Source organism: Rhinoraja longicauda, chromosome 23 (assembly GCF_053455715.1).
Source record: "Rhinoraja longicauda isolate Sanriku21f chromosome 23, sRhiLon1.1, whole genome shotgun sequence".
Classification (NCBI taxonomy): domain Eukaryota; kingdom Metazoa; phylum Chordata; class Chondrichthyes; order Rajiformes; family Arhynchobatidae; genus Rhinoraja; species Rhinoraja longicauda.
Genome location: NC_135975.1, coordinates 1,652,416 through 1,679,790, shown reverse-complemented (window position 1 = coordinate 1,679,790; position 27,375 = coordinate 1,652,416). Strand labels below are relative to the sequence as shown.

General features: G+C 43.1%; 1 protein-coding gene across 1 annotated transcript in view; it reads right to left on the bottom strand.

Annotated features, from left to right (window-relative positions):
- sephs1 (selenophosphate synthetase 1) overlaps window positions 1-20,242 on the bottom strand; it is a 50,066-nt gene extending 29,824 nt beyond the window's left edge. The window contains exon 1 of the mRNA XM_078419447.1: window positions 19,780-20,242. Coding sequence (XP_078275573.1) covers window positions 19,780-19,972 — 193 coding nt within the window. The 5' untranslated portion in view covers window positions 19,973-20,242. The remainder of the gene's footprint in view (window positions 1-19,779) is intronic.
- Between the last annotated feature and the right edge of the window lie 7,133 nt (window positions 20,243-27,375).

Sequence of the window (27,375 nt, the reverse complement as noted above, 5' to 3'; positions counted from 1 at the left end):
GACAGGTTTGGAGGGATACAGACCAAATGCTGGCAGGTGTGACTAGTGTAGTTGGGACATGTTGGTCGGTGTGGGCAAGTTGGGCCGAAGGGCCTGTTTCCACATTGTATTCTGTTTTTTCCTCTCTGCGGCCTTTGTCCATCTGCTTGACAAAATCCCACCTCACCTGTATACACCCATCGCTAGCAAGGGTTTATCCTCTTCCAGCTTTCTCCCCATTCCCATCACAATCAGCCTGAAGAAGGATCCAAATTTGAAACGCCACCTAACCATGTATGCTATCTGACCCACGAGGCCACTTGGTTATGCAAAGAAACTTTCTGTAGTATTCACTCCAAGGATTATACAGAATATTAGCACAAACTTATTTTCAACTGTTGAATTGCCACATTGATGGTCTGAATTTTATAAACAACTTTGCAACTGTAATTCCATCATAACACAGATTTACACCATCAATAAAGTTTGGTAAAGCAAAGAACTTGAAAAGGTACTTGCAAGGGGAACGAAAAATCTTCCAGAGAAGCTGTTTAAATCGAGTTAACTGACAAGATATTATCTATACTAAATTAAAAAGGAGTGGGGGGGGGGGAAAGGGAAGCCAATGTCTTACATTTGACAGACTCTGCCCAAAAATGCAATTCATGTTATTGCAGCTACACTTTGCAGCTTAATCAAAAGAAACATGGGCTTCAGTTATTTTATGCGACATCACATTTAAAGACATGGAATCAGACCGATTTCTCATCACATATAATGAAAGGAAAACATCCCAGTGTCCAAATACAGACAGCATCGTTAAACCGCAATGGCCAAACTAACGGATTAAAAGAACTCATATTGATAATCAAAAAATATGGAATAAATTAAGTTTGAAATAAAACATTAAGACAGACTTCAAAAGTTAAAGTAAAGTTTCAATGTACCAATCTGAAGAGGCAGCTTTTTATAAGAAGAGAAATCAAAACTACATTAGGCTATTAATACAGTAAACCTTTAATCATCCACAACCTGACTATTCCCAAAAGAGAACAGTTCAGCGTTTAGCTTATCACTTAAACACTCACTGCATCACAGTGCCAGTTCCCAAGCTCCTCTTCAACTAGGAGACACAAGGAATTGCAGGTGCTGGTTTGCACAAAAAAAGGACAAAGCGCTGGAGTAACTCAGCAGGATCATTCACTATCGCTGCAGAACATGGTCAGGCAATGTTTTAGGTCGGGATTTTCCCAGACCCGAAATATGGCTATCCAACTTCTCCAGCAATGCTACCTGACCTGCTGAGTTATTCCAACACTGACTTTTTTTCCCTTTCAACTTGCCAGTGCACTGGAAAATTTATCACTTAAGTGAGTGAAAAGAGTGCCAAATTACAAATTATGATTACAAAGAAACAACATTCTATATCTACCAGTACAACATTAAAGGTTTTACTGAAGAACAAAATGAGATATCCAGAATTCCCCAAAAGTTCTTTAGGTTTAAGTTTTTCTTTTGATTTTAGTTTTAGAGATATAGCGTGGAAATAGGCCCTTCGGTCCACCTAGTCTGCACCAACCAGCGATCCCCGCACACTAATCCAATTATACCATGCCAATTAACCTACAAACCTGTACGTCTTTGGAGTGTTGAAGTGTGGGAACACTCTTTGAAATGTCTCCACACAGACAGCACCCGTAGTCAGGATCAAACCCGGGTCTCTTGCACTGTAAGGCAGCAACTCCACCGCTGCCACCACCAAGCCATCCTTAAAAATACGTGGCCTATGTAGCAATAAAACAGAACTGTATTTGTATAGCTGCTTTTCTGTTCTCCTGACACCCATAGTACCTAACAGCCAATGCAGATATTGAAGTGTAGTCACAGATTAAACCCAGCCCCTTATTTGTGCATGTTCCAACAAACAGCAATGTTTTGAGGCCAAACAACCAGTTGAACCGATGGTGATGTGAAAAATAAATATTTGCCACTAGGAGTTACTCTGAGACACAAGAAACTGCAAATGCCGGGATCTTGATTAAAATATAAAGTGCTGTGAATAACACAGCAGGTCAGGCAGCATCTGTGGTTGGGGATGAAAGCCCCAATCCAAAATGCTGCCTGTCCATTCCCTCCACAGATGGGGCCTGACCCACCGAGTTCCTCCAGCACTGTTTTAATTAGGAACACTCCTCTGATCTTATTTGTGCATTAGTTTTAGAGATATAGCGTGGAAACAAGCCCTTTAGCCCAATTAGTCTGTGCTGCCCAGCGATCACCCGTTCTCTAGCAGTATCATATACACTAGTGACAATTTACAATGTTACCAAAACCAATTAATCTACAAACTTGCATGGCTTTGGAGAGAGGAAACTGGAGAAAAACCCACACAGTCACAGGGAGAACGTTCAAACTCCATACAGACAGCACCCGTAGTCAAGATCGAACCCAGGTATCTGGTGCTGTATAGCAGCAACTCCACCACTGCGCCACTGTGCTATTAGATTTTATGTACACCCTCCCCTCAGCTTAACATTTTATCTTTAAAAACATTCTCAGTGCAATGCATCCTACATTATGAAGTTCAAATCATTTTTAGGGAGATAGATCTGAAACTCTTCTGATAGGAAAGAGGATGGCACTATGTAAGCCATGGTTGATACCAGAATATTCCAGTTTATAAACACAGCAATTCAACACACACGGTATCCTCTTTCAAAGAATTTTCATTCTCACTCACAGAAGCCAAGTAATTAGATTTATTTGGAGAATAGCAGCATTCTTGCATCTACAAGTCACACCTATTTTGTCCAGAAAGTCATGTGTTTAGAAAGTGACTTTTCTGCATTCTTCCCTTCTCAGTTTAATGCAGAACAGGAGGAACAAAGGGCATCTACACAGCACCTTTAGCAGGGCAACATGTCCTAGCCACTTCACAGGAATGTTTACAATCAAAACGAGCTATCATATATATCACATTAAAAAGTTACAAGGACAGTGGGGGGAGGTAGTTCCATAGCAGAGGTCTAGGCTTTGAAAGCCATGGTTGCTAATGTGGAATGATAAAAATGAAAGATTCAGAAGAGTCGTGCAGAACTTTCAGCAGATTGTAGCACTGGCAAAAATCACAATAAGCAGCTTGTCAAGATAGGAATGGAATGGAAACTTAGTTGAGAATTTTTAAAACGAAGGTGCTGCCCGAAAGGTACCCAACAAGTCAACGAGCAGCAAGGTCATGGGGAACAGGGCTTCTTACAAATTGTGACAGAGTCGCAGAGCTTTGGATGAAAGCTAAAAGTTTATCCTCAGTCTAGTATAGCAGTGTAGCAGTCACGTCCAAAGGGAGGGTCTAAAGAGGGGTCCCATTTCCCCTCCACAGATACTGCCTGACCTGCTGAGTTCCTCCAGTACTTCATTTTTTGTCTAGAATTAGTAATGAATTTCACTTGGGTAGCTTACAACCCAATAGTATGAACACTGAAATTTCCAATTCTAGGTAACTACCAACAACACCCCCTCCCCCTCCCCAACAAGCGCACCCACTTCTCTCCTTCTCCCCCACCCTTCCATCTCAGGCCCTTGCCCAACCATCAGCCAATCACCCCCACCTCACCTATATTTGCCTATTACTTGCAAGGCTGTGTCCTGCCCCTCCTCTCTTTCAGCCCCCCCCCCAGTCTCAAGAGGGCTCCCGACCCAACAGTCACCTTTTATTGTTCTCCAGAGATGCTGCCGGACCTGCTGAGTTACTCTAGTACTTAAATTACCAGGGCGAAGAATGGACTTTACTGGCACCAATTAAAGATTATGATGCTTTATAGTAACCAGCAGAAAACTCTAATAAAAGTTCACCGAACAGAAAAGTCGTTTTTCTCTCTCCATGGCTGGCAAGTGTTCTAGCATTTCTGGTGGGGTTGGACTTTAAATTACAGTTCACCCAAGTATGCGTCAATTGGTTAGTCATTATGGCAGCAAATTCAAAGACCAGAACAGAATTGCTCAGGTTTACAGAAATCCATTACTTCAAGACACTCCATTTACTTAGCAAACTCGTGTAGTAATGCAATAGAATTTCACGCAAAAAATGGTTGCTAATCATACCAGAGAAGACCAAGATAAACAATATTTGAAGTCCAATTATGGCAGGAGAATAAATTCACTTTAAAATCCTGCAATTTTATTCAATGAAAATAGATTAAGCATATTAAAATTAAGGGACTTATGATTTGAATTATTTTATTACGACTTTCGATTTGGCATAAAAAATAAAAGCTGTTTCACTAAAACACACAAAAAGGCTCTTACGCCAGGAGTAATAGGGTATCAAAAGAAGCTGGAGTAACTCAGCAGGTCAGACAGACTGAAGAAGACAGTCTGAAGAAGGGACTCGACCCGAAACGTCACCCATTCCCTCTCTCCTAGATGCTGCCTGACCTGCTGAGTTACTCCAGCTTTTTTTGATACCTTCGATTTGTACCAGCATCTGCAGTTATTTTCCTACAGGAGTAATAAGAATGTCACTTCCAAATCAATTGTTTCCAAAACATTGAATCAGAATATCCTGAATTTTACAATTAGTAAAGCTAGTCAAAGTAAATGAATGACAATATTGACCTTTAATCACAGCTGCTGTAACAAAGTGATTGGTAAACACATGTACTATTGGGTAAAAGATGTTTTTACCAAAAGATAACATTTCAAACAAACCACAACTAGAAGCACTGGAACTAATAGAATCAAAAGCAAGGAAGATTTTTTTTTAAAATGGTGATTAAACAAATTTATTTTTTTTAATGAACTCTAAAAAGTTAACTCTAACTTTCTTTATATTACAAAAGGGTTATCCTTGGCACGGTGGGTACTGTTCCAAAATTAAAAGGTTCAGTTTAGTTTAGAGATACAGCGCAGAAACATGCCATTCGGCTCTGCTCCGCTATCCCCGCACACTAACCCTACACACCAGGGACAATTTACCGTTTTTTTTACCAAAGCCAATTAACCCACAAATCTGTACGTCTTTGGAATGTGGGAGGAAACCCGAGCACCCAGGGAAAACTCACGCAGGTCACAGGGAGAACTTACAAACTCTGTACAGACGGCACCCATTGTCATGATCGAACCCAGGTCTCTAGCGATGTAAAGCAGCAACTCTACTGCAGTGCGACCCTTGTCGCCAGAATGTGAATATAAAAATAACCCAAAAGTCTTGAGCACTAAAATCTACTTTATCATAGCATTTATTTTATTCTTGGAGTGCCAATATTTTAAGAGGCAGATGCGACTATTGGTCAAATCGTTCTCTCTCGAAAAACATCACTAAAAAGCAGTTGATTAAAAAAAATGCCAGAATTACTCAGCAGATCAGAAAACTACTGGAGAGAGATTTGGAATAACCTGTTCGGGACAATGAAGCTTCATCCATTCTGTTCATATTTCAAATTTGCACAAATTTGAATGGACAGAAATTGTGAAAGGCAATATGGAAGTCCAAGTTATTCTTTCAAAATGACAAAAATTCATTTAATAGATAAAAATGCCATTTGATGCATAACATACATCACAACACATTGCAAGTCTAAGAGGCATTTCAGGACAAAAATAACGGTTTAGACTATTTATTGATCACATTAAGATAAGTCAGGGAATTGTCATGGAAACTTTGTTGGCGCCAGAAAAGTTACAAATTTGCATACAACCCGATAAAATTATACAGCAGACCTCATCTTGTGTACTGCCGAGGTGAGGTCTACTATGATTTTATCGGGTTGTATACAAAACAAAGCATTTCGCCATATCTAGGTACATGTCTGATAATGTGAGGCAAGTATAGAAAAAGTTAAAACACGACACTAAGATAGCAAACAAAATGAGGAAAGAAAGCCGAGGCAATAATCAACCAAAAGAGTATTCATAACGTATTTTTGAAAGATGCTGCTAATTGTACTTTATTTAAAGATGCTTTTGTGTTCATTTCTTTAGTTGCTTTTGTGTTTGTATTATCAAAGTAAAACCAGACCACATATCTCAGCATCTACTCACCTTGTAGAACCAGATGTGCTCAGTCTAAACATACATCAATTGGCAGTCATTAATTGTGGGGATTACAAGTGCTGGAATAGACAATAGGTGCAGGAGGAGGCCATTCGGCCCTTCGAGCCAGCACCGCCATTCAATGTGATCATGGCTGATCATTCTCAATAAGTACCCCATTCCTGCCTTCTCCCCATACCCCCTGACTCCGCTATCCTTAAGAGCTCTATCTAGCTCTCTCTTGAATGTATTCAGAGAATTGGCCTCCACTGCCCTCTGAGGCAGAGAATTCCACAGATTCACAACTCTCTGACTGAAAAAGTTTTTCCTCATCTCTGTTCTAAATGGCCTACCCCTTATTCTTAAACTGTGGCCCCTGGTTCTGGACTCCCCCAACATTGGGAACATGTTTCCTGCCTCTAACGTGTCCAACCCCTTAATAATCTTATACGTTTCGATAAGATCCCCTCTCATCCTTCTAAATTCCAGTGTATACAAGCCTAGTCGCTCCAGTCTTTCAACATGACAGTCCCGCCATTCCGGGAATTAACCTAGTAAACCTACGCTGCACGCCCTCAATAGCAAAATCAAAAGCAAATAACGATTCTATGCCATCAATTCCTCTTAATTTGAAGGAAGTTCATTGAAGGAATTCAAAGTTATTAATGTAAAAATTTCTACATGTACAAACAAATTGAAAGATGACATTCTAGGTATTATACTAAAAACAAAAAAGTCTCAAAGGCGTGATCTGAAGAGAGAGGATTTGTATAAATTTAAACCTGAACGTTTATTATTTATAGTTTCTTTAATCCAGTGTGCCTGCTCCTGCTATTTGAGTCGCTGTTACTGTAATTAGTGTTTGGCATTCAGCACGGGTTGAATTGGTTTTGAGAGAGGCTGGGTTAGGGAACTGGGAATTTCCCAAGACCAGCCAGTAAACGGGTCACCGCTACTCCTGCAAGCGGAATGAGATCAAATGCACCTCCAAACTTCGTTTCTGGAAGGTGCAAACTCACGGGGTGACTTGGTCAACATTGAGCTTGGATTTTGTTCATTCTGTAATCAGCCACAATCGTAAGCTATTAAATTATGGTTGGATTGCAATTCTAGTTTTATAGTAAGCAGCACGGGACGCGATATCAAGCAGTTTTATTTGACGGAGCATGAATCTGACAGAGCTGCACGGCATGCAACTTGGCTCAAAATGAGATAGACAAAAGACCCGTGACAACTCAGAAACAGTGACTAGCTGGTCATTATTCAATATGCTTTCATTTCTAAGTATAAACCGAACACCAAATAAAAAGCAATGTAGTCTTCCCATACAATTGGTCTTTAAAATTAATTCACAGTATGTTGGGCTCGGCTGTGCAGAACACAGATTTATTGTCCTACACCCCCTTAAACTCAGACGTAAAACAATTGCTAGGCAGCTAGTGGTCAGCATACATTGTTGTGACTATGGCAGCAGATTTCTTTCTCTGCATGTCGTTACAGAAGCAGCCTTTTTGTATGACATCCTGGCAGCTTCACAGTTCTCATCCCTTTCAGCAGCTTCTCCATCTCCACCGCATCTGCTCTCCAGATGTGGCTTTCCACGCGAGGACATCTGATATGCCCTCTCGTCAGGAAACACTGCCTCTTCCCAGTTGTGCATGTAGCCCTATCTCTCCTACATTTCTCGCAGTTCTGCTTTATCATTCCCTCTTCCCAGAAAGACCAGAGATACAGTTCCCCTGGTCCTTCCCATTCACCAGCCAAGCCTCCGCATCCAACACATAATTTGCCGACATTTCAAAGCAATCCTACCAGCGGTCACATCACTCTCTCCCCACCCCTTTCTGCTCTACACAGAAACCACCCCTTGATTTGCTTGTCCTTCCCCAGGAACTTTCCCCTGCGACTGCAGGAGGTTCAACACCTGTCCATAGATGACCATCACCATTCAGAGGGCCAAATAGCCCTTCCTAATGAGACAGATTCACCTGCATCTCCTCCAATCTTGTCTATTGCATTCAGTGATCTCAATGTGACATCCCCATTCAGACTTTAGACGTACAGTGCGGAAACAGGCCCTTTGACCCACCTCGTCTATGCCGACCAGCAATCATCCCATACATTAGCACTATCCTACACACTAGGTACAATATACTATTTTACTGAACAGATTTAACCTACAATGCCGTACGTATTTGGAGTGTGGAGGAAACCGGAGCACCCAGAGAAATCCCACGTGGTTACAGAGAGCGTACAAGCTCCGTACAGACAGCACCCATAGGCAGGCTCTAACCTGGGTCTTACTACTTATCAGATTCCACCATTTGCATCCTTTTCTCTACATCTCCAGCCTTGGTTACCATCACCAGCTGACTCAGCTGCCTCTCTTTACATAGAAAATATGTGCAGGAGTAGGCCATCCAGCCCTTCTAGCCAGCACCTCGATTCAATATGATCATGGCTGATCATCCAAAATCAGTACCCCGTACCTGCTTTCTCCCCATATCCCTTGATTCCCCCAGCCCTAAGCTAAATCTAACTCTCAAAAACATCCAGTGAATTGGCCTCCACTGCCTTCTGTGGCACAGAATTCCACAGATTCACAACTTTCTGGGTGAAAATTCCTCATCTCAGTCCAAAATGGCCTATCCCTTATTCTTAAACTGTGATCCTTGGTTCTGGGCTCCCCCAACATCAGGAACATTTTTCCTGCATCTAGCCAGTCCAATCGTCTAAGAATTTTATATGTTTCTATAAGATCCCCTCTCATCTTCTTAAATTCCAGCGAACACAAGCCCAGTTGACCCATTCTTTCATCATGTGTCAGTACTGCCATCCTGGGAATTAACCTGGTGAACCTACGCTGCACTCCCTCAATAGCAATAATATCCTTCCTCAAATTTGGAGACCAAAATGGCACAACTACTCCAGGTGCAGTCTCAGCAGGGCCCTGTACAAATACAGTAGTACCTCCTTGCTCCTAAACTCAAATCCTCTTGCAATGAAGGCCAACATGCCATTAGCTTACTTCACTGCCTGCTGTACCTGCATGCTTACTTTCAGTGACTGATGTACAAGCACACCCAGGTTTTGTTGCACCTCCCCTTCTCCTAATCTGACACCATTCAGATTCCTATTCCTCCTGCCCTCCAACTATGACCACGTTTTGACCCAAACTCGCTACCACAGCCACATCTGTTTTCTCGGGACTTGCCTGCGCCTCCATCTGCCCCGACAGCTTCCTAGAGGGTGTACCTGTTCGCAAGAGGTACCTGGATCCACCTATCAAATGCCAGCTCCTGCTCCACCCCTTCCCCAATTTCTATCTGCTATCTACACTCTACTAAAGTCTGAAGAAGGATCCCAACCAGAAAAGTAACATGTCCATTCCTTCCACAGAGGCTGCCTGACTTGCTGAGTTCCTGTAAAATCCAAGGTTGCTGTGATAGGTTTCAAACATCTCCAGATCACCTGCCCAGCCCCGCCTGAGGTACTAGTCTCGTGACTTAATCAGCAAACTACCATTCCCGGTTTAATGCAAATCCAGTCTATCTAGAAAGAGGCCGTTACAAAACTGCCTCAAGATGATTATTTTTAGAGATGACGATACCAAGTGCTGGAGTAACCCAGCGGGTCAGGCAGCATCTCAGGTGAACATGGATAGATGATGATTCGGGTCAGGGCCCATCTTTAGACTCTTGCTTTATCTCTGACCAGTCCAAGATTAATTTGCAGGTTATTATTAAAAGACTTTTAAAGTCTCGGGATAAAAGTTACGTGTCTGAGAACATTACAGAGAACAATAAGGATCAATCATGTAGAATTGAAGTCGGGGGTGGCCAGTAATCACCAATAAACCCAAAGGCTATTTTGGTTTTATACAAAACATCAATTTAAGAAAATCTTTGGAGACCAATTCACAAATTAAAATGCTTTAAAATGCTTCCAAGCAAATGGATACCTGACTTTGATTAAAGGTGTCACCTGGCCACAATTGTACCCACGTCAGGTCACTCGCCATTAGGAAGACTCGGTTCATACTTTGATGCTGTACTCAGGAAACAATATGCTTGTCTTTCGGATGACCAAACCAGGGAGATGCAAAAGATACCCTAATAGAACCAGTGTGAATGCGAGATCGATGGTTGGTGTGGGTTCTGTGGGCCAAAATGGCCTGTTTCCATGCTGTATCTTTCAATCAATAAGCAAGGTATAGCAAGTTCACCTGGTGCACTGGATGGTATTTATCCCACAACTACTGCCAAAATTCCCATTATTATTGCACAAACTAGAGAAGTAATTATATGCACAAATTGTCAATTACCTACTTTAAGGTCTACATTTCAATACTTTACCATATTAAAGTGTTTTTGAACATTACAAGACTATTAAAAAAAAAAAGAATTAAGGCCTGGTTGTGTGCAGGAATACCACCTTCTGATAGTTTTCTTCTCCCAATGTCTTTTCAGAAAGATTCTGAACTTAGTGTTCAAGAGAACATTGCTACTTCCAGCTTCTAAACTACAAAGAATGCATATATCTGTATCATTTTATTAAAGCAAACTACACATATAATGTGCATCGTTGCATCCAGGTGACATTAGGAAAATCATTTGCTGAATATGACCTTGAACTTCGCACGAAGTGTGATTCTCAATCCAAACTAGTCATTAAACATTCAACTGTTATGGAGGGCAGGATAGGGAGGAAAGGAACCAAGTTTGTTGATTCAACCAAGTACATCCAAACTTGCGAATGCAAGGTATTTTAGACATTCCCACTGGCATCTTTTAACACACATGAAATCAATAATCAATATTCACTGTCCAGGATTACAAATAAAAATTCACACAAGATACCATTCCATGGAATTGCACAGAATAGCTTACGATGAGAATTGAAGAATCTTATTGAACTTGATGTCCACATTCCATCATGAAAGGTATTATGTTAAACAGTATTCATATGTTCTTAAGTGATAAGACTCCTATCATAGGAGCAGAATTTGGCAGTTCGGCCCATCAAATCCACTCCAGCATTCAATCATGGCCGATCTACAATTCTCTCTAAACCCCATTCACCTGCCTTCTTCCCATAATCCCTGACACCTGTACCAATCAAGAATCGATCTACCTCTGCCTTAAAAATATCCATTGACTTGGCTCCACAGCCTTCTGGACTTTTAAAAGTCAGTATTGTCGGGAAAAACTAAAAATTAACCTGACAATGCAGAATAATTGTGGATAACAGAAAAAAGTGGTCAATAAGAGTGCAATGGGGGAAATCTAGCATTTGAAGAAAACTATTCAGAAGGGTAAACAAAAATAAAATGAAGAAACTAAATGTTATATGTTCTGCGCCACCCTCTCACAAACCCATGGATTAGCAATATTACTTCTCTAGTTTTGCCAGTGTACATGTTTTGCTGGTCCTTCTCCTAGCTTTTTATGCATGCCATCGACACAAGAATTAATGATGGAAGGAATAATGCACCGGAATAGCATGCTAAACATCGGTGTATGCATAACATGGATGCTGGCTCAGCCACCAAAGCTGGAAAGTTTAATGGGCACCATCATTCATATTATATCGTAATTTAAAGTTTGTCAACAGATCAACACATCAATGTCAGCATCTTGGAGTATGTGGCTTAATGCACAAATTTCAACTCATTCGTTAAGTGATGAAATTAAATTTACTTTTGATAATAAGACACTGCTACTCAAGTACTTTTTAAACTTCACAGCTGTGAACAAGAATGAAAGAAATAAGACAGCTTGCTGATGTTAAAAGGTAAAATAAGAGGACTCTTTGTGGTAATTTTGCATGCCTGATTAGAATTTTTTGTAAAGAAACAATTACCAAGGAAGATAGACAAAATGCTGGAGTAGCTCAGAGGGATAGGCAGCATCTCTGGATAGAAGGAATGGGTGACGTTTTGGGTCGAGACCTTTCTTCAGACTTTACCAAGGAATATGGAATTTTCACAATGTGCTGGAGTAACTCAGCAGGTCAGGCAGCATCTCTGAAGAACCTGGATAGGTGATGTTTCAAATTGGGACCCTTCTTCTGAAGAAGCGTTCTGACTCAAAAAATCACCTATCCATATTCACCAGAGACACTGAGTTACATGTATTTGTTTCAATGTGGACTTTAGTTCAGAAACTATAAAGCATAATTCTTTTTTTTTTTTTAAAGGATTCAATTCAACATAAAAATAAATCCACCATAAAAAAAAAAGACCACATTATTGCTTTTCGTTTCATTGCAAATATCATTTTTGAAGACGGTGAGCTACATACAATTAAACCAAAATCGATGAGAAAAAACAATTAATCTCAGATGTAAGAAAAAGCTATAAAAACTGATTGCAGATAGGAATCTTAAATGACCTCTAAAAATAAGTTGAATGCATTATTTGCCTAGAATAGTACTGCCACAGAAATAGATAATGATTTTTCAAGGTTGAAACATTTTTCTCATAACTATTCTCAAAGAAAAAGTATCGATATATTTTGTGTCAAATTTTGTCTGCCGTTTTGTTTACGAAGAACATAGTAATTTGCTGCACAAACAATACATGTATGTATTGTAATGACATATTAAGTTATTGAAACTTGAAACCAGAGAACCGTGAGCTCCGGGTTTAAGAACAGATTCTTCCCATCAACCGTCATGTTGAATCACCCTGCACAATCCGACCTCAGCATTGAATCACTACGGACTTTGCATCACTATGGTAGCATTAGGGTTTTGCACGATTATAGTCTGGTTTACTTAGGATAACTGTTCATTTATTGCATATTTATTGTTGGTAATGCATCTAATGGGCCTGTAAAGGTACGCAAGTAATAATGTAATTGCTCCAGTTCATATGCAGCACATATGGCAAATCAACATACTTGAACTCTGCGGGTCAGCAAAGAAAAATGGGTAGTTGGCTTTCAGGCAGAGACCCTTAATCTCAAAATGTGCAAGAATGGGAAATCAGGAATGGCAAACAAATATTTACAAGTTATTTATCTCCTCACATCACATTGTAAGTATTTAATGCTTCTTCTGTGAGTCAATGTATAAACAGATCTTTTAAAAAGTCAGATCCCGGACCAAAATCCTATGTAATGTCAACACTACAGCTGTCCCGACTCAACGAAGTAACAGGATCACTTGCTACTTGTTGTATACATTATGTCCATACAAAGTGACTGAATACATTACATGGTTAAAAACCCCACATCACTTCACAGCAGGATTATCAAACTAGTTGGTCTGATGTAGCAATGCTGGTAGGGGTGGGGATGGGGGGGAATCCAAGAGATTTGATCCCATAGCAGTTAAAGTATGTTCATCACAGCTCGACAATTAAATTTAAGGGCGCTCAATAAGCCAGAATGAAGGTGCAGAATTTTAGGTTTAATTGCATGAGTGCCATGTGTACTGGGGTACGGTGAAAAGCTTCATTTTGCATGCTATTCAAACAGATTATTTATATACACACATATATGTATATATACACACACACTCGCAAAATCAAGCTAAACTCAAGTATAATAGGTAAAGCAAAGGGAAAGATACAGAGTGTAGGACACACTACTCAGAATTAGGAAGAGAGATTTAAAAGAGTAGAGCAATTGTATCGGATGATACCACAATCTTCTCTGGGACCAGCATGCAAAGAGTCTTCATATTCCAGCACCAATTTTTTGCATGGATGAGGGTGATAGGGCAGGATCAAAAACAGGGAGGCACAAGATCTTGGAGGGACTTCAAAACTCGGGCCAGAATATTAACAACTGGAGACTACTTAACCAAGAAACAAGGTAGCTCAAAGTTGATTAACAAGCAGGCCTTGGTGCTGAATGTGGCATAGATAGGGAGGATAAAACTAAGGCAGTCAGCAAATACTGTTGGAATAGTCATCAAAGGCAAGGATGAGGGTTTCCACTACAAATGAGCTGTGACATGGGCGGGCTCAAGCCAAGTAATCTTAATGATGGCAAAGGCATACAGCACATAGCTCATCTTGGTCCCATATTACACCATGGCCTCAAATAGTTTGGCGCTGCCACAGAGAGAGGGGTGAAGTCAGGAGCTCTGGAAAAGAGCTGGAGAGTACCAAAGATTTAGCAACAGAGTACCAGGCTTCTCAGTATAGTCATGGAACTGGGCTGTTATTTCGGACTAGGCACATCTTCCTGCATTTGTTCCATATCCCTCTAAACCCTTCCTATCCTTCCATCTATCCAAATGTGTTCCTGAATGTTAGTTCACAGGAAGAATCCAATCCAGCATCAGTATCACACATGTAGTGCATGAACAGAGATGTTGCAAGATCACCCAACCAGAAAAAGGTAGAAAATACTACAGATATTGCATTATTGAATTTTTTTAAAGCGATGGAAATACAAGAACAGACATCCTCCGTGATGGAACAAAGCTCAATGACAATTGCTATGAAACTCCATTGACCCAAAATGTTCAGACTTCTGGTTTAACCTGCTGAGTATTTGTAGCATTTTCTGTTTTAATTTAGACACCATGCTGGGCTCAATAGTCCGTGCGGCAAGATAGAGTTCTGCGCTGTTGGTATAATCATGGAAACCAAGGATGTGATTACAGATAAAGACACTGCTGGAGTAACTCAGCAGGCCAGGCAGCATCACTGCAGAACGTCGATAGGCAACTTTCAATCTGAAGAATGGTCTTGACCCGAAACGTCACTGGTTTGAAACTAGTTTAGTTTATCATTCTCACGTGTACAAAAGTACAGCAAAAGGCTTTTTCGTTTCGTGCTATCCAGTCACCAGAAACACTATACATCAAGACAATCAAGGTAATGCTGGAAAGTCGCCTATTCATGTTCTCCAGAGGTACTGCCTGACCCACTGAGTTACTCCAGCTCGTGTTTTTTTAAACCAGTATCTGCAGTTCCTTGTTTCTATATTCTACGTGATTACAGATATTGTTATTGGGGGCAGTGAGCAGATGAGAAATTAGGGTCAAGGATACAACCCTTTATATCCAATTCGTTATCAGTGACTAAAGCAAGAACTGAATCAGCTGCATATCAGTAGAAAAGGGTTTGCAAGAGGATGGTGTGGTTAAATACAGCAAGGGCTGGACACAGAAGTGGAAGGGAGAAATTTGCACACATATCGTTTATAACTACGCTTTGTTCCACTGAGGCTGGGCACCTGACGAGATAGTTCTTTCTCCACAGATAGTGCTAGTCTGCCAATTATTTCCAGCATTTTTGGGGGGTTTTATTTGTTGCAGTTTTAACTTCTAACATTGTCAGTAACTTGCATTCAGAAAGATTCAAAGATTGGATATTTAGAAAGAAGGCCGAGGAATTAGAAGGCAGCATCAAGTTTAAGACTTTGTAAGGAAGGTTGTGGTTGGTATTTACAAAGGTAGAAAGCTCAAAAGATTATATTTTAATTGCTGGGGCAATGTACTGAGTTAACATGGGAGCTGGTAAGTACAGTTGGCCGGTCAGTAATTTAGTGGGAAAAGGCTCTAGCCTATTTATTGTACTTGTAATTAATTTATTAGCCAAGTATGTAAACATACAAAGAATTTTACTCTACCCATCTGCCAATCACCTGCCTGTATCCACCTATTTCTCTAGAGAAGCTTCCTCCCACTGAGTTACTCCAGCATTTTGTGTCCACCTATCATTTGACCTGCCCCATCACTCATTTCCAGCCCCCCTCAGTAAATCTCAAGGTGCTAGAGGAACTCAGTGGTCAGGCAGCAACTGTGGAGAGAATATATAGGCGATGATTTCGGTCAGGATCCTTCTTCAGACTACAAGGATGCCAGAGTCTGGACGGGTTGTGTTATAAGGAGAAGCGAGTTTTTTTTTCCCCATGGTCCGTAAAATGTTGCAGAGTGACTTTTTTTAAAGAGGTATACAAAATCATGGGAAACAGACAAGGGACAAGGCAAACAACGTATTTCCCAGGCTATGAGAATCTAAAACATGAGGGCATAGGTGAGAGAGGAAGATTTAAGAGACCCGAGGTGAAGTTTTTACATGGAGAGGGTGCAGTGCATGTGGAGTGAGCTGCAGGGGGAGGTGACAGAGGTGGGTACAATTGTAACATTTAAAAGATGCTTAAGATAGGTATGTGAATATCAACAGTTTGGGGGCATATGGGCCAAGCTCATGCGAGTAGGACTAGATTGGTTAAGCATCTTGGTTAGAGTCAGAGTGATACAGTGTGGAAACAGGCCCTTTGGCCCAACTTGCCCACACCCAGCTACACTAGTCCCACTTGCCTGCACTTGGTCCACATCCCTCCAAACCTGTCCGATCCATGTACCTGTCTAACTGTTTCTTAAACGATGGGATAGTCCCAGCCTCAACTACCTCCTCTGGCAGCTTGTTCCATACACCCACCACCCTTTGTGTGAAAAAGTTACCCCTCGGATTCCGATTAAACCTCTTCCCTTTCCCTTGAACCTATGTCCTCTGGTCCTCGATTCCCCTACTCTGGGCAAGAGACTCTGTGCATCTACCCGATCTATTCCTCTCATGATTTTGTACACCTCTATAAAATCACCTCTCATCCTCCTGCACCCAGCCTACTCAACCTCGCCCTATAGCTCACACCCTCTAGTCCTGGCTTCATCCTCGTAAATCTTTTCTGAACCGTTTCAAGCTTGACAATATCTTTCCTATAACATGGTGCCCAGAACTGAACACAATATTCTAAATGTGGTCTCACCAATGTCTTATACAACTGCAACATGACCTCCCTACTTCTATACTCAATACTCCGACTAATGAAGGCCAAAGTGGCAAAAGCCTTTTTGACCACCTTATCTACCCGTGACTCGACCTTCAAGGAATCATACACCTGTAGGTCCTGCCCTTGTTCGACACCCCAAAATGCAACACCCCACACTTCTCTGTATTAACTTCCATCAATGATTCCTCCACCCACCTGGCCAATCGATCCAGATCCTGCTGCAATCTGTCATATCCATCTTCACTATCTGCAAAACCACTAACTTTTGTATCATCAGCAATCTTGCCCTGCATGTTCTCATCCAAATCATTGATGTAGATGACAAACGGTAACGGGCCCACCGAACCCTGAGGCACACTACTGGTCACAGTCCTCCAGTCCGAGAAGCAACCTTCCACCATCACCCTCTGTTTCCTTTCATGGAGCCAATTTGCTATCCATTCAGCTATCTCTCCTTGGTTCCCATGCGATCTCACCTTTCAGAGCAGCCTACCATGCAGAACCTTGTCGAAAGCCTTACTGAAATCCATGTACACATCTACAGCTCTGCCCTCATCGACCTTTTTGGTCATGTCTTCAAAAAAAACCAATCAGATTTGTGGGACACGACCTCCCACATACAAAACCATGCTGACTATCCCTAATCAGCCCTTGCCCAACCAAATGCCTCTAAAACCTATCCCTCAGAATAGCTCACCGGCTAATAGTTAAGCTCGCTGGCCTATAGTTCCCAGCATTTGCCCTGCAGCCCTTCTTGAAAAGAGGCACAACATTAGCCACCCTCCAGTCTTCTGGCACCTCTCCTATATTTAAGGACACCTCGTAAATTTGTTATGGACATTGGGTCAAAAGGGTTAGAAACATAGAAAATAGGTGCAGGAGTAGGCCATTCGACCCTTCAAGCCTGCACCGCCATTCAATATGATCATGGCTGATCATCCAACTCAGTATCCCGTACCTGCCTTCTCTCCATACCCCCTGATCCCTTTAGTCACAAGGGCCACATCTAACTCCCTCTTAAATATAACCAATGAACTGGCCTCAACTACCTTCTGTGGCAGAGAATTCCACAGATTCACCACTCTGTGTGAAAAAAACTTTCTCGTCTCAGTCCTAAAAGACTTCCCCCTTATCCTTAAACTGTGACCCCTTGTTCTGGACTTCCCCAACATCGGGAACAATCTTCCTGCATCTAGCCTGTCCAACCCCTTAAGAATTTTGTAAGTTTCTATAAGATCCCCCCTCAATCTTCTAAATTCCAGCGAGTACAAGCCGAGTCTATCCAGTCTTTCTTCATTTGAAAGTCCTGCCATCCCAGGAATCAATCTGGTGAACCTTCTCTGTACTTCCTCTATGGCAAGAATGTCTTTCCTCAGATTAGGAAATCCATGCTCTATAGGTCTATGACTAATAATTAAATTCCACAGTTAAAGTTATACAGTATGGGAACAGGCTCTTTGCCCAAATTGTTCATGCCAACCAAGATGCCCCATCTATACCAGTCCCAGCTGCCTGCATTTAGTCCATATCCCTCCAAATCTTTTCAATCCATGTATCTGTCCAAATGTATTTAAAATGCTGTTATAGTATCTGTCTCAATACCTCCTCTGGCAGCTCGTTCCATATACCAACCACCCACTGATTGAAAAAGCTGCCCATGGGATCCTATAAAATGTTCCCCTCCCACCGTAAACTTATGTTTTCTGGTTTTTTATTCTGGGCAAAAGATTCTGTATTTACCCCATCTATTCCCCCCATGTCGATTTATGCTAAGGACAGCATGCACTACCTCACTACAGCTTCTTTTAAACCTTTCCTGCACTGCATTGCCCTTGAATTATTGTTCTATCATCCAGTGCCATGTTATCATAAGCCTCTTCCTACTAAATACGATAATGACCAAAGATTCTTCACTCCACTCTCTGGTAAATGCTGTAGAAATGAACCAGAGAGTTCACTGCCTTGGTCTCACACCTGTTCCTGGATAAGTGACCAGCCCCACACATCCGTACCATTACTTTTTTCTCCTCCTTTGGTCAGGGGTTGCGTAGGCCAATGTTAACCATTCTGCCGTTGAAAATCAAGGGTGTTCATTCCCTACATATTCATGTACCTATCCAAAAATGCCGCTCAAGTTCCACTATCGTATCTGACTGGCAGCACGTTCCAGACAGTTGCCACCCTCAATGTAAAAAATGTGTCTCACTCGTCTTCTTTAAACTTTATCCCAAGTTTTTGATTTGTTCATATCCTTTCAAATGCAAGAGACGCTGTGTAAACACATTAACCTGGTTGTTCATATACAATCGGCAATATACTACAAGACTTGGTATTTTTCTGTACATGTCCTCAGCATTTGTGATCTATATGCATGCCCAAGTCACTTTGGATCACCACTACTTTTAGCTTTCAACTTTTAAAGTTTAGTTTACAAAGCTCCTGTGTCATACAGAAATTAATAGGTATTAAATTATTTCAAAGCACAACTCAACTCAGCACATCTAATTTTCCCATCTGATCCCCAAATCAACTAATATGGCAAAAGGTAGAGTGAAGATAGAAAATCAGTCATAATCTAGGGGGGGGGAGGGAAAGGTGGAGGGGAGGAGGGGAAGAAAGGGAGGGGAGGGGGAAGAAAGGGGGGGGGAAGGTGGAGGGAGGGGGAGGAAGGGAGGGAAAGGGGAGGGGAGGAGAAAGAGGAGAGGGGGGAGGGAGAGGAGGGAGGGGAGAGGGGAGAGGGGGAGGGGAGGGAAAGGGGAATGGGGAAGAGGGGAGGGGGAAAGGGGAGAGGGGAAGGGGGAAGAGGAAAGGGAAGGGGGAAAGGGAAGGGGGAGAGGGAGAAGGGGGAGGGGAAAAGGGAGCGGGAGGGGGGGGGGGCGGGAGAGAGAGGGCAAGCCGGCCGCACGGCCAGGGCAGAGCAACGAGTAACACACACAATAAATAAATGAATGCTCGGGGAGGAGGAGCGCAGCCTGGTTGGGAGGATGGATGGATGGATGCACGATGCACTCACCCAGCCGGGGCATGACGGCGCCGAGGAACTGCTCGTCGTCCTGGTAGTGGTTGTCGTGCAGGGCCTCCAGCAGCTTGTGCAGCACATCCTGCGGCACTTTGCAGCCCGTGCCCCGCAGCTCGGCGAAGCGGCTCAGCCGAAAGTGCTTGTCCAACTCGTAGCTCTCGGGGTTGAACGTCTCCCTCACCGACATGGTGGTGAGGGATTGGCGGCGGCGGAGGCGCGCCTTTGCACAAAACGGAATCCCTCCTCCTCCTCCACACTTTTAATTTTAATTTCTTCTTCTTTTTTTAAAATGAGACGGCTGCGTCCCCGCCGACCCTGCGTGGCGACAGAGACATTTGGCGGGTGGGTGGGGGGTGTGTGTGTGTGTGTGTGTGAGGAGGCAGCGGCGCTGGTTTAAATTTATTAACCCTCTCGATGATGGTGCCGCTCGCCGCCTCCCTCCCTCCCTCCCGCCCGCCGGAGAGATACCCACAACCACCCGCGCGCGCGCACGCGCCGCCACCACCGCGGGGACACGCGCATCGGGAACGAGCCCCCCCCCCCCCCCCCCAACAACCGTGCGCAGACGCAGTTGAACTCTGACTCTCGGGAGATGCGGCGGCCCCTGTCGTCGTCGTCGCCGCTGCGCATGCGCGGCCAGCGGCGCCCGAGCCCTCCGACCCGAACGCCTTCGGGCCGCGCGTGCGCTCTGGGTGGCGGGAGGCCGGCGGTGGCTGCATTCCACAACTCCTCCGGTCCGCGCGTGCGCGTCAAGTCTATTTGTCACATACATTATACAAGATGTGCAGTGAAATGAAAGTGGCAACGCCTGCGGATTGTGCTAAACTACAAAACAGAATACAAAAAATATATTTTAACACAAAAAATAAATTAATACATTAAACACTTTATACACTGGAATTTAGACTTGTATACACTGGAATTTAGAAGGATGAGAGGCGATCTTATCGAAACGTATAAGATTATTAAGGGGTTGGACACGTTAGAGACAGGAAAAATGTTCCCAATGTTGGGGGAGTCCAGAACAAGGAGCCACAGTTTAAGAATAAGGGGTAGGCCATTTAGAACGGAGATGAGGAAACACTTTTACAGTCAGAGAGTTGTGAATCTGTGGAATTCTCTGCCTCAGAAGGCAGTGGAGGCCAAGTCTCTGAATGCATTCAAGAGAGAGCTAGATAGAGCTCTTAAGGATAGCGGAGTCAGGGGGTATGGGGAGAAGTCAGGAACGGGGTACTGATTGAGAATGATCAGCCATGATCACATTGAATGGCGGTGCTGGCTCGAAGGGCCGAATGGCCTCCTGCACCTATTCTCTATTGTCTTTTTTCTAAATTTTTAAATTAGTCCCTGGTGATATAAGAGTTAAGGGACGATAAAAAAAAACAAAAAGAGGGCACACGGTGGTGGGAAGAGAGAGAGGTGGACTATAGATGAACTCATATCAGAATTTAATGAGAAATTAACAGTAGATTATGTGGCAGCAACAGACATAAACATGCTGTGTGGCAAGTTCTTGTTGGGGCCAAGGACAGTTTTATTCCATCAAACATGAGTTCCACCAGATATAATTTACCGTGGGTAAATTCATCAATTAGGCGTGCAATTAGGGAAAAACAAAGGCTTTATAACAGAGCAAGAAAATCTGGGTCAACTTCTGCATGGACAGATTTCAAGAAATATTGGCGTTCAACCAACAGACAAATCAGGAAAGTGCATCAAAAATACATCCATGATGTGATAGGGGAAAGTTTAAAATCAGAAGACACAAAGTCTTTCTGGAATTACATCAAGAAAATGAGCCATGAGGTATTTGGAATATCAAGCATCGCATCGATGGGGCGGACAGTATCCTTGGCAGCAGACAAGGCCGAATTGTTAAACCAGCAGTTTTCTTCATTTTTTACAGAAGAAAACCTAGATGAATTCCCGTCATTGAACTCACAACTCCAAAAATTCCACTTCTTAAGGGAACAACGAACAGGGTGCAGAAATTATTGGAAGAAACAAAACCAAAGAAGGCATCAGGACCAGACCAGATACCAGTCAGAGTTTTAATGAATTGTGCAGCAAGCTTAGCTCCAGTCTTTCAAAAGATTTTTCAGAAGTCTGTGAATAGTGGAGAACTCCCAGAAGATTGGCTGAATGCTAACATGGTCCCCATCTGTAAAAAAAGGAGATAGGATAAATCCTGCAAACTATCGCCCAGTTTCACTGACCTCCATACCATGAAAGATTCTCGAACATATAATCCACCGACATATCATGGACCATATTGACTTCCACAAGGTATTATCAAACCACCAACATGGCTTTAGACAGGGTCGATCAGGTGAAACCCAACTGGCGGGACTCATCGATGACCTAGCCAGGTCACTCGATAACAAGGGTCAGACTGATCTGATTATATTAGACTTCAGTAAGACTTTTGATAAGGTTCCCCACAAGCGGCTTCTGTACAAGCTCAACCATGTAGGAATAGACGGCAACCCCCTAAAATGGATTGAGATCTTTTTGACAAGGAGACACCAGCGAGTTCTCTTGGAGGGAGAGACGTCTATTGAAACTCCTGTGACATCAGGTGTGCCACAGGGGGCTGTCATGGGTCCATTGCTCTCCCTACTGTATATCAATGACATTCCAAATGCAGTTTCGGCCAGAGTTCACAGATGATGCCATAATTTATAGAGAGAATAAAACACCAGAAGACAGCTTGCCCTTACAAAAGGATCTGGATGCTCTCTGTGAGTGGGGGAAACCCTGGCAGATATCATTCAATACAACCAAATGTCATACCATGCATGTCCCACACAAGACTAAACCACTTTTATTGAATACAACATGGGTAGCATTACATTACTTGCTGTTAACCATCACCTATATCTAGGAGTTGAATTAAGCAAAGATTTAAGTTGGGTGATGCATATTGGTCAAGTGTCTAACAAAGCAAATAGAACCCTCGGCCTTCTTAAAAGACATTTCCACGCATGTAGTACATCCATCAAAGAGAACGCCTACAAGTCCTTGGTCAGGCACAAATTGGAGTATTGTGGAGCTGTATGTTCAGCTGGTATGTTGGCATTCATAGCAAGAGGATTTGAGTTTAGGAGTAGGGAGGTTCTACTGCAGTTGTACAGGGCCTTGGTGAGACTGCACCTGGAGTATTGTGTGCAGTTTTGGGCTCCTAATCTGAGGAAAGACGTTCTTGCCTTAGAGGGAGTACAGAGAAGGTTCACTAGATTGATCCCTGGGATGGCGGGACTTTCATATGAAGAAAGACTGGATAGACTAGGCTTGTACTCGCTGGAATTTAGAAGACTGAGGGGGGATCTTATAGAAACATATAAAATTCTTAAGGGGTTGGAGAGGCTAGATGCGGGAAGATTGTTCCCGATGTTGGGGAGTCCAGAACCAGGGGTCACAGCTTAAGGATAAGGGGGAAGTCTTTTAGGACCGAGATGAGAAAACATTTCTTCACACAGAGAGTGGTGAGTCTGTGGAATTCTCTGCCACAGAAGGTAGTTGAGGCCAGTTCATTGGCTATATTTAAGAGGGAGTTAGATGTGGCCCTTTTTGCTAAAGGGATCAGGGGGTATGGAGAGCAGGCAGGTACAGGTAACTGAGCTGGATGATCAGCCATGATCATATTGAATGGCGGTGCAGGCTCGAAGAGCCGAATGGCCTACTCCTGCACCTATTTTCTATGTTTCTATGTTTCTATGTATGGGATCCTTTCAACAACAACAACAAGATCACCCTGGAGAACGTACAACTCCGAGCAGCTCGCTTTGTATGTAATGACTACAAGCGCAAATCAAGCGTGAATAATATACTGACTTCTCTCGGATGGGATACCCTAGAATCAGGCTAAGGGGGTTTTTGTGTTGGTTGGGGTTGTGTAATTTGCTTATTTTATTGCTCTTATTGTTGGACTGTGGGTGACGAAATTTCGTCCAAAAAACTTGTTTTTTGGATGACAAATAAAGATATCTTGAATCTCTTGAATCTTGAAGACTTATTGCAATTTTCAAAGCGATTCACAAACTCACGCCATCAAATCTTCCATCATCCCAGAGCACCAACTGCCATGAAACAAGACAAAATACCTGTCCCTACATCAACTCGCTGAATTTCAATAGACTTTGCTACCAATATTCCCTTTACCCTAGGACGATAAGGGAATGGAATATGTTACCACCCAACACACACGCGCTGCTCCCGATGTTCAGTCATTTAAAAGGGATTGAGCAACGAGATCTCCTCAACTTGGTCAAAAAGGCCCACTTCAAAATTTAATCACTACTCTACTCACTCCGACCTGCGCGAGATAAACACTTATATGAGGTGTTTGCGCAGTAATCAACCAGAACCAGAACCTGATCCAGGACCAGAACCTGAACCTGAACCAGGACCTGAACCAGAACCTGAACCAGAACCTGAACCAGGACCAGAACCAGAACCAGAACCAGAACCTGAACCAGAACCAGAACCAGGACCAGAACCTGAACCAGGACCAGAACCAGAACCTGAACCTGAACCAGGACCAGAACCAGAACCAGAACCTGAACCAGAACCAGGACCAGAACCAGAACCAGAACCAGAACCAGAACCTGAACCAGGACCAGAACCTGAACCAGGACCAGAACCAGAACCAGAACCTGAACCAGAACCTGAACCTGAACCAGGACCAGAACCAGGACCAGAACCAGAACCAGAACCTGAACCAGGACCAGAACCTGAACCAGGACCAGAACCAGAACCAGAACCTGAACCAGAACCTGAACCTGAACCAGGACCAGAACCAGAACCAGAACCAGGACCAGAACCTGAACCAGAACCAGAACCTGAACCTGAACCAGGACCAGAACCTGAACCAGAACCAGAGGTGGGCGTGGTCGAGGTCGATCGCTGCCGAAAGCCTTCGGCCTGCGCGTGCGCACTCAGCACCAGCCGATCGTTGCACTCAGCACCAACCGATCGTTGCCGACTCGCCTTCGACCCGCGCGTGCGCACTCAGCACCGGTCGATCGATCGCTGCCGACTCGCCTTCGGTTCGCGCATGCGCCGGAGGGAGGAGAAGAGAGCAGGCGAGTCCCGCTCGCACATGCGCGGTGGGCAGCGGCGGAAGAGTGCGTGCACAATGAGCCCCCCCCCCCCCCGCCCCCCGGGTCGCGAGCGAGCGTACGCGCGCTGGCCGCCCGCGCTCCCTATAATCTCTCTCTGATGTAATACTTGATCAAAATCACACCGTTCTCCTGTTTTAACCTAACGTGGTGCGTGTCCGCGGGGTGGCGGGCGGGCGGTCCGGCCGGCGGGCGGGCGGGCGCAGCAGCGGGGAGGCGCCCCTTTAAGGGACGCCAAATGGCGCCTTTTATTCGCCCTGCGCCTTTAAGCGGCAACGGCCGGCCCGGCCCGGCATGGTTTAAAGGGGAGGTGTGTGGGGCGGGCGTGGGCGGCGGCGCTAGACGGGCCAGGGGCCCCGCCCGCACAGGGACAGCGGGCCGGCCGGCATTTACTGTCGGCTAAATACAACCCTCTACCTCTGGAATTCAGAAGAATGATGGGAGGGGACTTCATTGAAACTTTATTTTACTACTATTGTTTGTTTTTTGAGTATGTGTGTATATATGTATCTCTAAATCTAAAAAAAAATCTATGGATACTAAAGAGAGTTAGATAGAGCTCTGGGGGGCTAGTGGAATCAAAGGGTTACTGGTTGTGGATGGATGAATGGCGGTGCGTACAGGCTCGTAGGGCCGAATGGCCTCCTACACTTATTTTCTATGTTATATGTGTGTGTTTACATGTGTGTATATAGAAGTGTATGCGTATATGTATGTATTATATGTGTATGTATGTGTGTATATATATATATATATATATCTCATATATAGTATAAGAAAATAACTGCAGATGCTGGTACAAATCGAAGGTGTTTATTCACAAAATGCTGGAGTAACTCAGCAGGTCAGGCAGCATCTCCACAAAATGCTGGAGTAATATATATATATATATATATATATATATATATGTGTGTGTGTGTGTGTATATAGGGAAAATGTATATGTATATAAATATGATACTGGGACATATACACCCAAAAATTAATTGTTGCAAAAACCAATGCAAACATTTATTTACAAGTTTGACAACCGTCTGACTCTATCAAAAAGAAAGAAGATAGTTCCACAACCACAAGTAGTCTTTTCAGGTAATGTAAAATTTACCACACAAGTGTTAACGTATGTAACATGGTGTCTCAATGGCATTTGGTTGCAACGGTAGAACTTTTTTCTAATTCATTAAAGTGTAGTTATACATCCTTTCCGTGGCGGTCCACAATGAAATTGAACAGTAAACGTCTTACCTAATTATGGCTGTGTAATACTAGATTGATTAGAGGACACTGCTACGTACATTATGCAAGGAAAGATTAAGTTTAGTTCCATTTCTGCATGCAGTACATCAAATAACAATTTAATATTCACTTTAGAGCAATGTTCTCCTCTCAACTGTTGGCTTTTTAAATAGTAATACTTTCCAGTTTTAGGATAACAGTTTGTTTGATGGCAATATCACATACGTAACGAGGACACCAAAATGAGGCATACAATGGAGTGTGTAAAATTCAATTCATAATATGGAAGAATGAATTTATGTAATATAAAATGGAGTTGTCTACTGATTAACCTTCTTAATATTACAGTGAAGGAGTGGCAAGAACTTACTATTGCTTGTCTTTGGATTGTATTACTGGTCATATTGCACTACCCGCTACATCACATAGAGGTATAGATCGGCCACTAGGGTAAAACAGGCTATCATCTGCAGGGCATCGGCACGCTTATTTACAACCGCGGCATTGTTTGCCCAATGTATGACCCGGCACAAACATTGCCGCGGCAGTAACTAAGCGTGCCGAAGCCCTGCCGATGATAGGCAGTTTTACCCTAGATCTGACAAATACATTTAAACAAGAATTTAATGTGACTTTGGTCACACACCCGATACCTCACGTACAAATATTACTTAATTGTTACACAATTTATTTTACGAATTAAAGTTGATAGTGCATACACCGACACGTCAAGCGATCTAGAATCGCGTTAGGTATGTACAACACCAAAATCAATATGTGGGACTACATGTCGAACGAAACATCAAAATTCATCCTAGTATATCCCCCAAAATACATTTAAAATACAAACAAAATCTTACCTTTCAATACGCCGACAGGATTGTGTCCGATGGGCTGCGTAAATGCTTTAATTAGGAAGATATCGCTGGACAGTTGAACGTCTCCTGTACGTAACCAGCAGACGTTCCGAAGACACGAAGGGTCATCAGGCTGCAGCACCGTCAGCAGAAAATTGATACACTACACTTCCCCGCGGTTTAGTTCCAGACAGCAATGTTATTGTTTTTATAAGTTGACAGTTCCACCAGACATGAAAACAGCGGGTGAACGATGCCTGCTTATGCACGTAACGATTTGGACACGGAGAACAAAGTAAGCACAGTATGTCTCCTTTGCTTTAAAGTATGTTGAGTTAAGAATTTTGGAACATGTCTTTTTTTTACTTGGCTTGGGCA